The sequence below is a fragment of the Calidris pugnax genome, unplaced genomic scaffold (assembly GCF_001431845.1).
Source record: "Calidris pugnax isolate Ruff unplaced genomic scaffold, ASM143184v1 scaffold25, whole genome shotgun sequence".
NCBI classification, from domain to species: domain Eukaryota; kingdom Metazoa; phylum Chordata; class Aves; order Charadriiformes; family Scolopacidae; genus Calidris; species Calidris pugnax.
In genome coordinates this window covers 8389210-8405569 of record NW_015090805.1, presented here as the reverse complement: position 1 = coordinate 8405569, position 16360 = coordinate 8389210, and the positions used below count along the sequence as shown (strand labels likewise).

Genomic DNA, 16360 nt, shown 5'->3' with positions numbered 1-16360 from the left:
AATGGGGGGGGGGGGATAAGTTAAACTGAAGCCCTCCGCCCGGGGTGTGAAGGCGATATCGTGCCTCTCTTCGCCAAGAGGGAGGCGCCGGGACCTCCAACTGCCCGGAGAGGGGTGGAGAGAGCCGGGGGAGGGCGGGCGAGGTGCAGCCGGCTCTGAGTCAGCCCGGCCCGCACGATGTGCCTTGAGGGCAGTGCCAGCCGCGGCAGCGACGAGAAGTCTCTTCCCTTCCCCGCCGCACCCCCGCGGCGGCGGTCACTCGCCTCCCGGGGCCCCGCTCCGGCCGGGACATCCCCCCTCACACCCCCCACCTCAACCTCCTCCTCCCGCCGCGGTGGGGGGCGGCTGCGCTGCGGCCTCGGCCTCGGGCAGGGCTGCTCCGCCCTCCTCCTCCTCCTCCTCCTGCCCGGTCCCGGGGCAGCCGGCGCTACCCCGCGGCGGAGGGCGCCCGGCGGGCCGGGGGTTGGCCGTGCCGCCAGCCGGGGGCCGGCTCCATCATGTGAGGCGGCGGGTCCGGCCCCCCGCCCCGAGCTGCCCTCTCCCGCACCATGAGGGACGGGGACGCGGGGCAGCACCCACGCCGGAGACAGGTAGAGTCCGCCGGGCGGCTCCTCCGCCTCTTCTCCTGCCTCATCCTCGTGTGCGGCGCGGAGGTGGCGGCGCTGGCCGACTTCTCAGGTACGGGGCGGGAGGGCCGGGACCGGCTAACGGTAATCCCGAAAGGGGGGGGGGCGTTGGGGTGCTGAGGGGCTCCGTGGGGCTCGGCCGGCGGGGCAGGAGGTGGCCGGGCAGGGGGTCCGGCGGCGCTCCCTGCCGACTGCCAGCCCCCTAAGGAGGGGACCCACCGTACCCCGGGGCTGCTTGGCGGACCCCGCCCGAACCGTCTCCGGGAGCTGCGTAGTGCCCGGCGAGCGGCCGGCACGCCGTGTCCTGGGGGGGCGGGCCGCGGGCCTGCACCCGAGGGAACGGGGAGGGGGTGATTCCGATGTGCCGTGGCGGCGGCAGCATGTGAAGGAGGGGAGGAAGGGAGAGGGGGTCAGAAGGGCTTCCCAAGGGGGCCAGGTGGGGAAGGGGGCGGGAGGACTCCAGCCGTGGGGTTTCTTCTCAGCGAGGCGGTGGGACAGCCACGCGTGAGCGAGGCCGAGGGCCTAACCGAAAAGTGCGTGGAAGTCCCTGGAAGGATTCCCACTTTCTGCCGGAGACTTGGAGCCGGGCCCTGAGCCGTCCCTCAGCTCCGGTAGCCAACAAACGCCGCGCCGCTCCCCGCCGGGAGAGCCTTTGGGGCGGGCGGGCGGGGATGGCGAGAGCCGCTTGGGAGTGGGCAGAGGCGCCGGGTGTCACCGGGAACCCACGGACGGGGGTGCTGCGGGGGTGCTGCGCCAGACTGCGGGAACAGGGGAGAGGCGTCCTCCTTCCCAGCAGAAAGGAGAAGCGATCCCTCTATTTCTGGTAGAGCACACCGCACTGCTGTGACTCTTCCTGCGCTCCGGGGCACCTGGCTGCTGTTGGGAAGTTATTGGGAAGAGCGGTTTCTCTCCTTGCTATATTTAACCTTAAGCCCAGCGTTATTCCTGGCAGTTGCAAGCTGAAGGAACTGCCTCTAGGGCAGAAAGCAAACCTTACCCTTAATGAACAGGGCAGAACTTTCCAAAAGCCAGTCGAGTGCACCGGAACAAAGTTAGTGTATAATTAATAGTCCAAATGTGGTGGGGCGCATATTAATAGAGTTCGTGTTAATACAGTTCAAAATGCTGGTGATGGTTCTGGAGGAACCATTTTCTCAGCAATAGGAATATGCAGTTTGTGATTTTTATTACCTGTGTCCAACTCTGTAAGCCTGAACATTTCTAAGCAAGCAACCACCAAATATAAAGACCAGAATCACCTACTTGGATAAACTTCGTTTCTCCTATTGGATTCTTTTCGCATGTAAAAGGCTTTTAAATGCTTGCTATCTCATTCTTTGGTGTTTTATTGGCTTAGCTGCTGGCTTGTTGATGTTAGTTTTGGAATCACATGGTAGTTCTCCACGCGAAAATAAAATAAATGTTCAAATTTTCCCTTTCAAATAGCCGCTGAGTTAAAAAATATCCCTCTAGTTTATCTAGGAAAGTTCCTCTCACAAAAGTCCATTCACCCTTCAAATGAAGTTATTTAGATAAGGTTATCCAAGATACATTTCAGAAGTACAGCTGTACTCAGTATTCATTGTGCACTGAAGTTTCTGAATAGGTAGAATGACCAAGGAAAAATCTCTGTCTCACCCCAGAGATCAGTATTAAAAATGTCATGCAGACAGTTCAGTAAATAAGATGTAGAAAAGAAAATCAGATTCGCAAATTCTTGCCAGACTGCAAAGTTTCTAGGCCTGAACAAATTCTGCTCGCATTCTCTTTTCTACTTTTAACAGAGATATTTAATCCAGAATGACAGAAAAGACCAAAATGTTACTGGAGCCTTTTAAAAAAAGGTATCCAGAAGGCAAGGAGTAGTTTTTAGCTACTTCAGAAGTAGGTGCTGTGGGCCAGGAACTGTCAGATGTAGGATGATGCCCTGCAGTGCCATCCCCAGTCTGTTTAATACCTGTTGAAGAATTACGACCAGCTCCGTGATAGCAGCTTCAAGCTGAGCCTCTAAGAGCTGCTGAATTTCCTTATTTGCTCCCTCTCCCTCAGCAGGAACAGCGACTTGATTTTTCATAAGCTCTGCTGAATTGACATGAAAACAAATCTGCCCCGTTTAAAGGGGCAGCGCCCTGCAGCTGCCAAGGTGCCGGCAGCTCCTGGGGGATTATCCCGAGGGATGAGGAGTGGGGGGCTGGCTCCCCCTGCTTCACCCACTGCCTGTGCTTTTACCCTTCTGGAAAGGGTCGGGTCTAACCCTGTCCTTCTGAGGGTAAAGCTTCCAGGCAGCAGGTTGTAGGTTTCCAGGTGCAGCCCGTGTCGTAGCAGAAGGATCTACACCTGGAATGTGCCCTGCGCAATTTCACCTGGCATTGGGAATTTAGGAGTGCACAGAGAGCTGGGAGGGCAGTTGCTTGAACTTTTCCTCCTTTCCACAGATTCCAGGCTTTCACACTCAGATTATCAGATGTGTGCTTTTTTGGGTCATTGCCTTTTCCACTCTGGGTGTTCCCAGCATCAGATCTCTACTTCAGCAGCCCAAACTCTGATCCACTCTCCTTCATTCCCCCCCCCTTCCCAGGTCCCACTGCCTTTCTTTATAAAGTGTTTTATAATCACTTTCCAGGCTGCTGTCACATTGCAACAACTGCACATGAAATGTTTGTTGTTCTCCTTATGTATGTATTAAATCATGCTAGCAATTCTAACCTGCCCAGAGTCCATTTGTTAGTCCCAAGACCTAGCTGCTTGCTGGTAACAAAACAACGATGACCCCTTTTGGGAATTTATTTGATGTTTTGGAAAGGGGAGCAGGGAGCAGTGTATGTGGATAGCGAAGGGTTGGTCTTGGTTTTTTTTTTTTTTTTTTAATGTTTGACTTGTATTTATTTCCCCATTTAGAAAACTGTGATCATTTTTTATGGATCACTTCACAGAACAGAAGGAGTGAAACTAGTAGAGTATTTATCCCTCCCTTTCCGAGAGTGAGAGGGTGGCAGCTTTGGCTGCAAGTAGAATATCTTCATTTGTTTATTGCAGGTCAGTTGCCATTGTGGTCTTGTTATTACTCTTTGTAATTGTTGTTATTACTCTTACTTACTACTATTACAGGATATAGAGCTGCAGGTTCTTGTTTTCATATGTTTCTCACTCCAGCTTTTAACTATGAAAAAAATTTTTACTGGTGAGTTTTTTGTTGGTTGATTGTTGTTTTTTTTTCCCCAGACATTTCTTCGCTGTACAATAACATTTTATGAACTGGTATGTGAATTGGTATTTTCTAGGGAGAAAAAAGCTGTGAGACAAGACTCTAGCAGCAGTTCTAAATCAAACTCTGTGAGGAGGACTCAGTGTCACTAAGCAAAATTAGTTTCTCCTTTTAATATCAGGAGATACTTGGGGTAAAGTAATGTTGATGCACAAAATACTTGGAGATCTGCATAATCTATTCTTCTCTAGCAGTTTAGTGGCAGCAAAGAACACATTTATTAATTGCACTGGTTATTGAAAGTGGAAGTTTGCCCTGAGGTTTGCAGCCCTCTATGCAATTAATTTTTTTAAGTGGAATCCCAATGTGTGTGCCCAAATTTGAAATTGAAAGGTGGTTTGGAAGACGAGATAACCATGGATTAAGTCTCTATTTCCTTAGATCTTTGTGCATATTGGTTTGATCATACAGCTAGAGAATCTTCTTCGCCTCATGCCTGCTCTTCAAAAGATATCTAAAATCCTTTTTTACCAAAATATTTATGCCCACAATTTCATTCCTACTTCACAAAGTTCTGTCCTCGTGGTTTTTCTCAGTGATCACTTGCAGCTTTCACATTTCAGATCAGGTCTCAATCCAAGAGACTGAATATTGCTCTGAATTTTGCTAATTCTCCAGTTCCTGAAAGCCAAAATCCTAAATTCTCTGGGCACCTAGGACACTGTCAGAAGTAGAGCGGGACACATTTTTCAAGAATTCAAGGCCACAGGACAGCCATCTCCTCACCGCTCCTCTGTGTTCAAGGACTGGTTCCCAAAACAGCCAAAATAAGAAGCTGGCAAGACCTGCAAACTTAAACCAGTAGTATTTATATACCTCTATTGATGCCTCTATAGATACCTCTATAGAACCCAACTGTCTGCCACCACTGCTGCTGAGGGACGGTTGGTTTTGCTGAGGATGGTGGCCGTTTCTCAGGAACATGTGCCTTCCCGACAGCAGGAGTCACTGCTCCCTCATCTCATCCCCCTGCCCTCCTTGCTGGCAATGGGGAAAGTGCTGGGCTCTCCCCTTGGCTCCTTCTCCCACTTTTTCTTCATCTGTAGCAAAAGTGAACTGTCCTGTTATCTTCCTGGACACAAATTCCTTCTCACAAGCAACACTGAGGAACATCCGTTCACCTTTTTTTATATTTACTTGTAGGTGTTTTGCATCCACTCTTTCACTTCTTCCTCTTTTTTTTTCCATGCTACTTTGAGCTTAAGGGCTTCTGCTTGAACTGGCCTCCTTTGCTCGCTTCATCAGTCATCTCCCTTTCTTTACCTGAGTCCCAGCCAGGTTTTCTGGGCAGCTTTCAAGAAACGTGGCTGTAACCGAAGATCAAAAATGAAGTAACTGTGTGATTGCACAACTGGGCTGAAGAATGGCTCTCTGGATGTGAACAGAAAAAGCAGCCCGCTGCTTAGGTAGAACCTTTTAATCTTTGTCCGCTGGTGTCAATTTTTCTTTCTTTTTCCAGAACCGTTCAGACAGAACTGGGCATTGCTTTAAAACCATAGACTTGATCTTCTGACCCAACAATAGAAAACAAATGGATCTAATGAAAAAGCAAACCAGTTCACCCAAGAAATATAATCTGATCTTGTGGCCTTTCTGCATTAAAAGTTTCCATTAAGTTCTGTGGCAGTCACCCATCCCAGATTCCCCCAGGCAAAAGGAAAGCAAACAAACGCTTCAAGCAAATGCTTTGTTTGTAATAATGTGGCAGGATCAATCATGACCAACCACAATGATGCAGAAGTTTTTTTGTTGATTTTTGTGTTGGTCAGATAAAATCCTGTATAAATTTTCTTGAGCCTGTTCTGTTGACTCACTGTGGCAAGTGGAGCTTGTCCTTTGACCAGGATATTTAAAGAGGTGCTAAAAGGAGTGATGTCAATGATGCATCTTCTTGATACTGCCTTGTAAATGTCAAATGCAAATTTTGGCTGCTTTGTTTAAAGACAAACAGTTCATCTTAGAAACACGTTTCAGTGAGGGAGTTAAACCTCAAAGTCTAGACTAAAGTTTTCCAAAGTGGAGCAGGTTTGCATCTGGGATTTGTTCTGCAGAACAAGAGAAGTGAGATTTTAGTTTGGATCATGGTGCTGAGATCCAAGGTTTTGTTTCAGGGTTGTCTCTGCAGTTCTCGCTGCTTTCCTGAGGAAATGTAGCTTATGAAATCCCATTTTAGATGTGGATTTTGCCTAATATTTTTGTTAAATCCACTGATCAGATTTAATCATCCTTATTAGAGAAGTAAAAGCTTTGGTCCTCTTAAGTTCCTACACATTTTCTGAGTGTAAGCAGCTAGGCCCTACTAGTATCCCCAGGAAAGGATGCTGCTCCAGAAATTCTTCCAAAGTGAATTAAAGCATAGTATGATGCTGTTACCCCCATAGCAGATGTTGGGAAATCCAGTCATGAAGACACAAACCTATAGGAAACCTGACTTCCTGAGTTCCAGTACTCAGAGACCAACATGTTTGAGTCTGTTGTTCAGATTCTTGCACCTTTGGGGCAGGAACTCACTCTGTTCTCACTGTGCAGATTGCGGGCACCTGACACATCATATGTTATTTTTATTCAAAATAAATAGCAGGAATTAGCTCCCTGCTGCCTCCCTATTCCGTCTGTTGCCGATACCCTTCTTAGTAAGACAGAGCTTCCAGACAGTCTCAGCTTTATTAGAGAAAGGAGCTACAGACATGTTCCAAATAAATACTCAAATTTTGATGGAAGTGGCCCCAGACAGAGAACGCACTGTTTGACCAGTCACCAGTTATCAGAATTCTGTCATCTGCCAACCATAATCTACAATTAAAATTGAAATATTTTGATATGTTACTAAACAGAGAAAATAGTGTCTTAAAGGGAGCTGAAGAGCAGAAGGACACATGGCTGTGCCTTATTTGTTCAGCATTGGTGAGTCATTTCATCTGAATTCCTATGCATTTTAGGAGTTTTGTTTCAAAGGTCTATTGTGTGGCTTCTGGCAACAAATTAAATACCACTGATGTTTGGCTCTTAATTTAGAATTAATTTTAAAACATCACTCATAATATAAGACCTGATTGAAAGCGTGTGGAGGTCACTGGAAGGATTCCCAAGGATTTCACTGGGCTTTGAATGAGGGTCTCAACCCACAAATATCTGTTTATTTTTCTTCATTGTGCTTATTCTTGGATGGGAAGACACATTAATTTTTCAGAATCATTTTGCATTTTTGGACTTTTCGTTTCTTGAGGCTAAAACTGAGTTGGGGACCATGAAATGTTGTCATAAAGGAAATCATCAGACTATGAGGGTAAGGTGGAGTTCTTTTGCTTTTCTGTCTTGGACTCACTGTAGTATAAGGCATCATAACACTGTAGATCCGTGAGCTGCCAGAGAATGGACAAATTCTCTGACCTCTATCTGATTTTTTGAGTGTCAAATACAAATGGGAATACAAAAAAAAAAATAATATGCAGAGTTTGAGTCAGAGTTCTATTGGCAAAATGAAACCTGTATTTTGTTTTCTGAGGAGCTGGCAATGAAGAGCTGCCCCTCTCAAGTTTGCATGGAGGTTCAAGTTTATAAATCCAAGTTCTCAAAGAAATATTTTCCTCTAGTCCCTGTGGTTCTCCTCCTTGCAGTCTTTGAGAAGATCATAACTTTGCTGTCTCTTGGGCATAATGATTCACTCGTTCTGTCTCCAGAAGCATCTGCCACCCGCTGAGCCTTTCTCTTGTTACTTCTTGTTAATGGCACTAGAAGAGGCTACTCTGCAATCAAAAGAAGGATTTTTTGGCAAGGGCAGAAAAGAGCCTCACAGTCTCCCTTAACAGTGTTGTACCTCTTGTCAGCATCTCAGGATAGGAAGGACCAAATCTTCCTTTTCTCCTATAATAGTTCCATATTAAATCCCAGGACAAGTATCTTCATGGAATAGCTGAGAGAGGTATAACTGACCGTAGCATGGAGTTTACTTCAGACCAAGATCTTTGGGGATCAGTAATAGTTTGCCTCTACCTAACATGAGGAGGGAAAAAGGAAATAAAAAGAGGAAGTGGGTGAGAAAAAGGAATTGCATAGGGATCTCGCTGATTTCCTTAGAAAGCCATTGGGCTACAATGAAAATAAGCATCACTCCTAGGAGACGACACAAGGAAATATGAAACTGTAGATCTGAAGGAAACAGAACAGCGGTGCCAGGATATGAGAGAGAATAAGCATCTGGTCTGCTAGTGCAGGATTAATGGATTTTGCCACTCTGCAGAAATTTAATGCACATAACTGCAAGTCTGAGTTGAGTTACATGGGTATGAAGAGGTTATGTGGTTCCTGGAGAAACAGTGCCCATTTGGCATAACCAAAAAGTTACAGGTGGTCTATACTTTCTTCAAGATGTCTTGGTTTTGTTTTTCTAGAAAGAGCTCATGGCTTGGCAGCTTGTGTGTGCTGCTACTCACTGAATAAACCCTGTTCACATACTAGAGTTTGAGGCGGTTTCATGCTGAATTATCTGCTAATTAGTTGGGTCCTTTCTCTGTCTTAAGGGGAATCAAGCTCTTTCTTAATTTGACCCTCAGATTTAGCAGACAGTAAGAATTAGGTTCAATAAGAGAGTTATGATCCAAGTTAGGATCCATGAGGTATGACTATGAGGGGGAAAAAGCCAAATGAAACAATTTTCTTAAGAAAGTGCACATGTTGATAAAGAAGTTCATGGAAAACATGAGTGAGGTCTTCATCACTTATGGCTGCTTTGATTGCCATACTATCCCAAAAGCCTTTTCACTTTTAACTTAAGCATTTTCTTATTGAAGGCTCAATCCTTCATCTGTCATTAAGACCAGTGAAACCAAATTGTTCCATTAGTAGCAGGCTGATTAGCTCTCTAGTAGTGAGTTGACTTTCAGTATTAGTAAAGGATTGATTTGGAAGTGACAGCTCTTATTTTGACCTGTCAGCTCAGTGTTCAATTTTCATGAAACTTGTAGGAACTCTGTTTCTTTGAGTCCTGTACCCATCAGGTTGGAAACTGGGCATTCAGCTTAAAAGTTCTTGAGTTGAGTAGGGGAATGGCAGGTGGACTGAGATCATGATCTCATAAACTTAATCTCCTTTAGAAATGGTGAACTGCAAACTCCCAAGGTCTGATCCTAAGAAAAGTAACCAGCTTTGGATGCTCTGAAACCCATCTAGTTTTGGAAATGGAAAGGGTGTTTTTATGGTCAGCAGCTTATCACTGAAGCTACATTGCCACTAATTTTTCCAAGTGAATGTCAACCCCCATGTCAAAAAGGTTTAGATAATATAAAAAATACAATGATTATGCAAAAATTACTTGTCTTGCATGGCAAAACAGCTTTTCATGCTGTTTTCTGCAATACAAGCAAACAGATGAGGTTGATAAGGTTGCAGTCACTGGTAAAGAGTATGAGCGTCGAGAGAAATAGCGGGAAAAGGAACACTGAAGCAATGGAGGGAAATTAAGTCGAATTAGTGACTGGGCAAAAAAGTGTATATTAAGCAAGTATAGATGTTTATGTGTATTATGTTTATAGATGTGTATAGATGTTTATGTGACTGAAGTTGATATGCTTATTTCTGAACAGTAAGTAGAATAAATAATGCTTCTGCCTAAGGGTATTTCTTGTTGATAAAAGACCAAGTCTGGCTAGAATGACTCAAACAGTATGTTTACAAGGCACTTAGATGAAAAATAATAAGATGATGGGGCAAGAAGCATCATTCTGTGAATTTTAGAAACAGTGTCTTCCCTGGGTGACATTTTGCCCTCAATCACGATTAGTAGTTCTGAAAAAGAGCTATCACAGACAGACCGTGCAGACAACCCAGGTGAGAGACTAAAGTGGATGACAAGAGGCAGATCCTTGCTTCTGTGAACAGAGCCAAACGGGCACTGTCACATCCACACACACAGCCTGGCCCGGAAAGTGGTGATTGTGCAGTAGCCCTGAACAGCATGGTCAGGGGTGCAGCTGCCTCTAAAGACTGGTGGAGGGGATGGCAGAGGGGATGGGGGAGGAAACTTAGAGGTTAATTTCTCTCTGGTGCTTCCTTCAGAAAGCAATAGGGAAAAAATTGCCGGATCCCAAATACCAATAAATATCAGATTGATGGTTCTAATGGTGTTTGTAATTGAGTTTATCAACAATTCTGTTATCACTGCATGAGATCTCTTCCTTCAATCTTGCCAATCTTGCTTGTGTATTTTTAATGACTGTTGGCACGATTCTTCATAAAACTGCGGGAGCTGATGTAGATTTACCGAATGGATTAGCCTTCTGGGACTCCCAGCACACAATATGTGTGCTATTTCAGTCTATTTTGATCTAAAATGGATTTGTATGTCTTTAAAATGAGGTACCAAATTGCTGTGCTAATTAAGCTAGATTGAACGATGCACAGGAACTAATATTACTAAATCTATATATGAAGGCCTGATTCTGAGAATCCTTGTAGGCTGTGTGCTACTCAGCTTTAAGCTCTAAAAATATTGCATTGGAAACTGCTTGCTTGCCAACACGACATTACATCAGTCAACACTGAGATTGCATTTAATATGTGCTAGGCATTAGACTCACAGCTTGAAATGCTGTTCTCCTTGATGCTTCCATATGGTGAAGTTCATGCCAGTGCAGTGAGGCTGGACAAAATATACGCATTTCTTTTTTACTCTAACGCTGATAACTGAAAAAAGGCCTTGTGTTAGTGTCTTCCACCATAAGGAATGAATCCAGCAAATCCAGGTACCTTCTGTCTTGTGCCACGCGCAGGAGATGTAACATATTTATCTCTTGGCTGACCACTCCCAGGCTTTTTGGTCACCATATTTTTTTAAACTGAAACTTTCTAAGTTCCCAGTTTTTCAGTGTTTTTAAGAGGAAAAAAACAAAACACCTCTCTGCTATTTGCATACCTTCAGTTTGTTTACTACCATTATTGTTGCTATTCAAAGCAATAATGCCAGTTGCGAATGTTGAGTATAAAAACTATAACCTTTTAAGAGCTCTGTTTCACACAGAGGTATCTATTCACAACCTTTGCTCCTTTAGGCCAGTTATTTTTGTCAGTCATTGTTATTACAGTTTATCAGTCCTCCTTTGCAACAAGAAGTGATCGCTAAGGCTTAAAGCTTTGTTCAGCTGCTCAGCCTCAGTGTTTTGTGTGTTTTTCTGGTGCTATGGTTTTTTTTAGTTGAAGTTCTTTGTCAACACAGTGGATGCTGTGACTAATTTGGCTAATTCTGGAAGAAAGGATTACGCTTGGATATTGCATTGATGTTTTGAGTCTCAGTAGAAAGTTACAATGAGAGAGTAGTCTGGGTTATGCAGACACTTGGATGGGATGATACCTTCTGGCCTTCAAATCAATGGGATCTGTTTATTGCTGTATGATTCAGGCTTAACTCCTGAGCCAGTCTGTAGCCGGCTTGCACGTGATTTTGTATGCAGAGCACCTCATACATTGCTTATGAATGTGTGTCTTGGATAAATGGGAAAGCTCCTAGTGGGGCTTTCACACAGAGGCGTAGAGATGTTATTGGGACACTGCAGAATTGACAAGTTTTTCTAATTTAACCAATTCTCACAGTAGCTGGCATTTTCTTTAATAAAGTTTCATACTGTTTTAAAGAAGAGTGAAAAAAGAGAAAATCCATAGTCCTCCTCATTTTAGAATAATGTTTGAAAAAGTGACTGCTGTAGCTGAACACCACCTCCCCCTCCATCACCCAACAACCCAGAAAACAAAGAGAAAAAACCCAATGTTAGGTTCAAAACATTAAGTCATCTAAGGTGTTTTATAGGCTCTGCTTAAGATTCTGTTTGCTCAGGGTAAGAAACCCCATAACTCACTAGTCTTCCAGTTTCCCAGTCCAGGTGTGCACACAGCCATGACCTGACTCCATCCACGCTGGGGTGAGCTGTGGTTGTGCTCCAGGCCTCCCTGTCTCCTGATTTCCAGGGGATGGGAATCTCATGTGCTGGCTGGAGAGAAGCTAGCGAGTACTTCCCTGGCACATTGGGGACCAGGGCTTTGAGGCGTGTTGTAGTCCAGGCACAGCCTCTAGTTCCCATATTAGATATTTTTTTAAAAAAAAAAAAAAGTTTTCTCAGAATTCACAACTAAGAGATAATGATTAATTAAACAAATACAAAATGGGAGATTCAGGCCCTGAAGTGCCTGTAGCCCGAGCGATGTGCTGGGCCGGTGCCTGAAAGTGACACAATCCTGCTGTCTGATTTTGGACGGTGACACAACCCCGCTGTCTATTTTGGATGACCTGATTTAACTGCGCCAGTTGAGAGAAATGCAGGAAAGGAAGCACGCCTCAGAAAGACTGACAGACCCATTCAACTGTTACAATGCCCTCTCTCCTGATAATCACGGCTGCTATTAATTGTGGAGATAAGAACGTATTTTTTCCCTAACCTTACATTGTCATCCGGCTAAACTTGCTGCCTCGAGGGAAGTGTGTTTCTGTACAGAATTTGGTAAACAGTATAGGGATACTCATGGTCTCAAGAAAATGAAGCTTTCTACCAGGGTGACTACAAGGCCACGCTGCCCAGGAAATGAGGGAAAACAACTGCTCTGTGTAGGAAGGACATGGACCTGTAGTAAGTGAGTCCAGAGGAGGGCCACAAAAATGCTCAGAGGGCTGGAGCACCTCTCCTGTGAGAACAGGCTGAGAGAGCTGGGGTTGTTCAGCTTGGAGAACAGAAGGCTCTGGGAAGACCTTGTAGTCTCTCCCAGTACCTAAAGGGGACCTACAGGAGAGGTGGGGAGGGACTCTTCATCAGGGAGTGTAATGATAGGACAAGAGATAACAGTCTTAAAATGATCGATGGCTAATCTAAATCAGATTAGCTATTAGCAAGAAATTCTTTGCTGTGAGGGTGGTGAGACACTGGAACAGGTTGCCCAGAGAAGCTGTGGATGCCCCATGCTTCCAGGATGCCCCTGGAGGTGTTCAAGGCCAGGTTGGATGGGCCTTTGAGCAACCTGGTCTAGTGGGAGGTGTCCCTGCCCATGGCAGGGGGGTTGGAACTCGATGATCTTTAAGGTCCCCAAATCATTCTGTGACTCTGTGAAGCTGTTCCCTCCTGGTGCAAGCACCACTCCAGGGCTGAGGTGAGAGGTGGCAGCTGCTAAGAAAACTTTATTCCCTGGCCGAGCCCCGTCCTTTGGGTGGGCACAGAGCAGGCAGCTTGCCGTTATGTGGAAGTGGGCCAGCATGAGAAAAGGAAAGAAGCTGGAGTTTTTCAGGGAAGAGCAAGAGGAAATTGTGACCTTTCCAAGTGGGAATTCTTTCTCAGCGTGGGCTGTGAGCTGCCCGGTCGGCACCACTCTTTGCTAAGGGCTTGACCACCTGTGTCTACATAGTCTGTGCGTATAGTAATAAAAAATGCCGGTGTACGTGGTCTGCCATGTGAGACGAGCAATTTAGATACTAGTACGTCACCACTTCTCTTATCAGAGAACATTAGGTTTCAGCCAATTTCCATTACTATTTTTATCCTTTATTGTGTGCAAATACACAAGGATTTTAATAACAGCAGAGTCCCTTTAAATGCCGCTTGGAAGGCCAGAGAACATGATGTCTTATTTTCACCAGTCCATGTAACACTATTTTTACAAGTGAACTGTATTGCTTATAAAGGATTGGAGCAGGTTTTGCAGAAAGGCATTTTTTTAAAGGATTGAATAGTTACAATTGTTGGAGAAAGGTGCTTAGATACTGGATTAGGAATTTGCAGGATCAAAGTAGCAGTTAAGATGCCAGGGAACTCATCCAAATCACAACATAGCTGATATTCTTTAGGGAATACTGGGCTGTTTTGTATACAGCACTCTTGGCTCCAAGTAACTTAAAACCTGAAGAATTGAAATGATTGCAAATATCTGGCTAAATCTTTCAAGGTGTTGAGTGCCCACAACTCGCGTTGGGCTGAACGCTCTTTTACACTGTGGCCCTTTATGCTATGATGGCAATGTCAAAGGCATTCAGCAGCAGTAAATGCCAACCGAGGCCCCTTTACAGTAGCAGACCGTGGCAAAGTGGCTTGGGTGCAGTTGGGCATTCAGCCCATTTTCCTGACAATCCTCAGCACCTTTCAGGAGCAGGCTGACAGAGGAGTGGCTCTGACAGGAAAGCTCAGTTATTTGTGATCTCAATTACACAGAAAATGTAGGGGATAGATTTGGTTTGGAGGATTGGTTTTTTGTGTGTGTTTTTTTTTTTTTCCTTAACCTGTGAGAAGCCGTGGGGATTTCTGCTGGGCTGGTCTCCTTGAGATCTAGAGTGCAAATACAGGGCATGAAATTCTTTCTATCCTGATTTTACTGCCAGTGCTCAGACTGAGTTCAATGAGTGGAGGAACTCACCTACATCTTCACTGCACTGAAAGGTGCATCTAGCCGATTCCTGTCCTCTCTTGGGCCCTAGATGAGGAACAGCAAAGACAATAGCAGACCAGGCTTCTCCTTTCTCCAGACTTAGTAACTGATAGGGAAGCTGAATTTTCCTACCCAGTTACACAGCTGGCGATGCAAAAGGTGCCAGAGAACTGAAATATTTTATTTTCATATCATTTACTTGGAATACTTAAAATTTCTACTAAAATCCTTTTATAAATTGCTTGGTGAAAGGTTTAAAAAGAGCAAAAGGTGTGAAAATTACATGGCATGAGCAAACTCTTGTTCAATATTTTCTTTGAGAAAACTAATTTTTGTTTTAGTGATACAGAAGATGTGTCATTCTAGTTCTGATTCAGCCACCAAACCAAGAAAATATGGTTTGGGGTTTTTTTCTCCATTATACTTAACACTAATAACGTTACTGTCACCACAATGGGGTAAGCAAGGCTTCTGAGGAGAAGATACTGGCTTTTGTCTTTAATTAGACCAATTATATGTTTGGAAAAGAGGCAAAGATAGGAACATTGTAATTTTTGAAATTAAAAAGATACACATGCACCACGGTTTCAGCTGGGATGGAGTTAACTGGTTTTTTTTGCTAGCAGCCGGTGTAATGCTATGTTTCAGATTTGGGGTGGGACTAGTCGGATAGCACACTGGTGGGTTCAGTTGCTGCCAGGCAATCAAGGCCTTTTCTGGTCCTCACACCACCCTACCAGCCAGTGGAGTGAGGAAGGGGGCACAAGAAGTTGGGACATCTGACCCCAGCTGACCAAAGGGCTATTCCATGTCATATGACATTGTGTTCAGTACATAAAGCTGGGGGCAGAAGAAGGAAGGGGGGGCATTCGGAGTGATGGCGTTTGTGTTCCCAAGTAACCATTATATGTGATGGAGCCCTGCTTTCCTGGAGATGGCTGAACACCTGCCTGCCCGTGGGAAGCAGGGAATGAATTCCTTATTTTGCTTTGCTTGTGTGCACAGCTTTTGCTTTACTTATTAAACTGTCTTTGTCTCGACCCATGAGTTTTCCTAACTTTTAGTCTTCTGATTGTCTCCCCCATCCTATCTGAGGAGAGTGAGCGAGTGGCTGTGTGGTTCTAGCTGCCGGTGGGGCTTAAACCACGATAGTATGTAATCATGGTCTCAGTTTTAAAACCTCTACAAATCTTTTCTCAGATTAAACAGTGGGAGCTCCTAGTGCTTTCTCATTGCTTACGATGTGGGGCTTGGAGCATTTTATTTGGTTTCCTTTACTTGAATGTGGATGAACTTGGTGTTCTGGAAGTTGGGCATTTAGAGAGACTTACATGGAATTTAGTGCATGTATAAGAAAAAGGAAACTATTCAAATGTAGTTATTGTATGCGCATTAATATAAAGTTTGGCTAATAGTGGAAGAATTACAAAACACATTTGCTTTGATTGTAATATATTGGGTTGTCATAAAACTTGTGTAATAAAAATCAAAGAAGTGGTTTTGGGTCTAAGTTCCATGTGTTTATGGGTGGGGGATAAGGAATGATATTGCTTCATTTGTAGACTGGTATTTCATCCTTTATTTCTCCTGTTCCTCACATCTGTTCTTTCCCTTCACCCACTAGCCTTTTCTGCTTAAAGATGTATTTCAATCAAGTGTGACAGGTAGAAATAGCAAAGGAAAGTCTTTGAATTTGTCAGTTAGGTTGACGGTTGGACAAGATGATCTTTAAGGTCCCTTCCAACCTAGAAGATTCTGTGATTCTGTGAATTTAATTACCCTCAATAGTTTCCCATCACAATGGCTAATTCGTAATAGTCAAAGGTAGCAGCCTGCACATTTTCATTAGCGCATTCTGCAGAGCAAAGAGAAGGGCAGTAAGAGGTTAAATTTATAAACATTTGTGGTGATAACAGAAATCTTGGCTAAAGAGATAATGAAATACAAATCAGAAAAACAGCTGTCATTAGCTCTGCTGCTCATGGACTGACTTATCAGAAGATGCAAAGAAGACTTATCAGAAGATGGTGTAGGTGGATAGCTGCATACAGACCCTACCTCTCCCTCTCCTGTATTT

At 44.5% G+C, this 16360-nt stretch overlaps 1 protein-coding gene across 1 annotated transcript in view; it reads left to right on the top strand.

Moving 5' to 3' along the window:
- The first annotated feature begins 198 nt into the window (after positions 1–198).
- EVA1C (eva-1 homolog C (C. elegans)) overlaps positions 199–16360 on the top strand; it is a 41195-nt gene continuing 25033 nt past the window's right edge. Inside the window, exon 1 of the mRNA XM_014938269.1 lies at positions 199–678. Coding sequence (XP_014793755.1) covers positions 549–678 — 130 coding nt within the window. The 5' untranslated portion in view covers positions 199–548. The remainder of the gene's footprint in view (positions 679–16360) is intronic.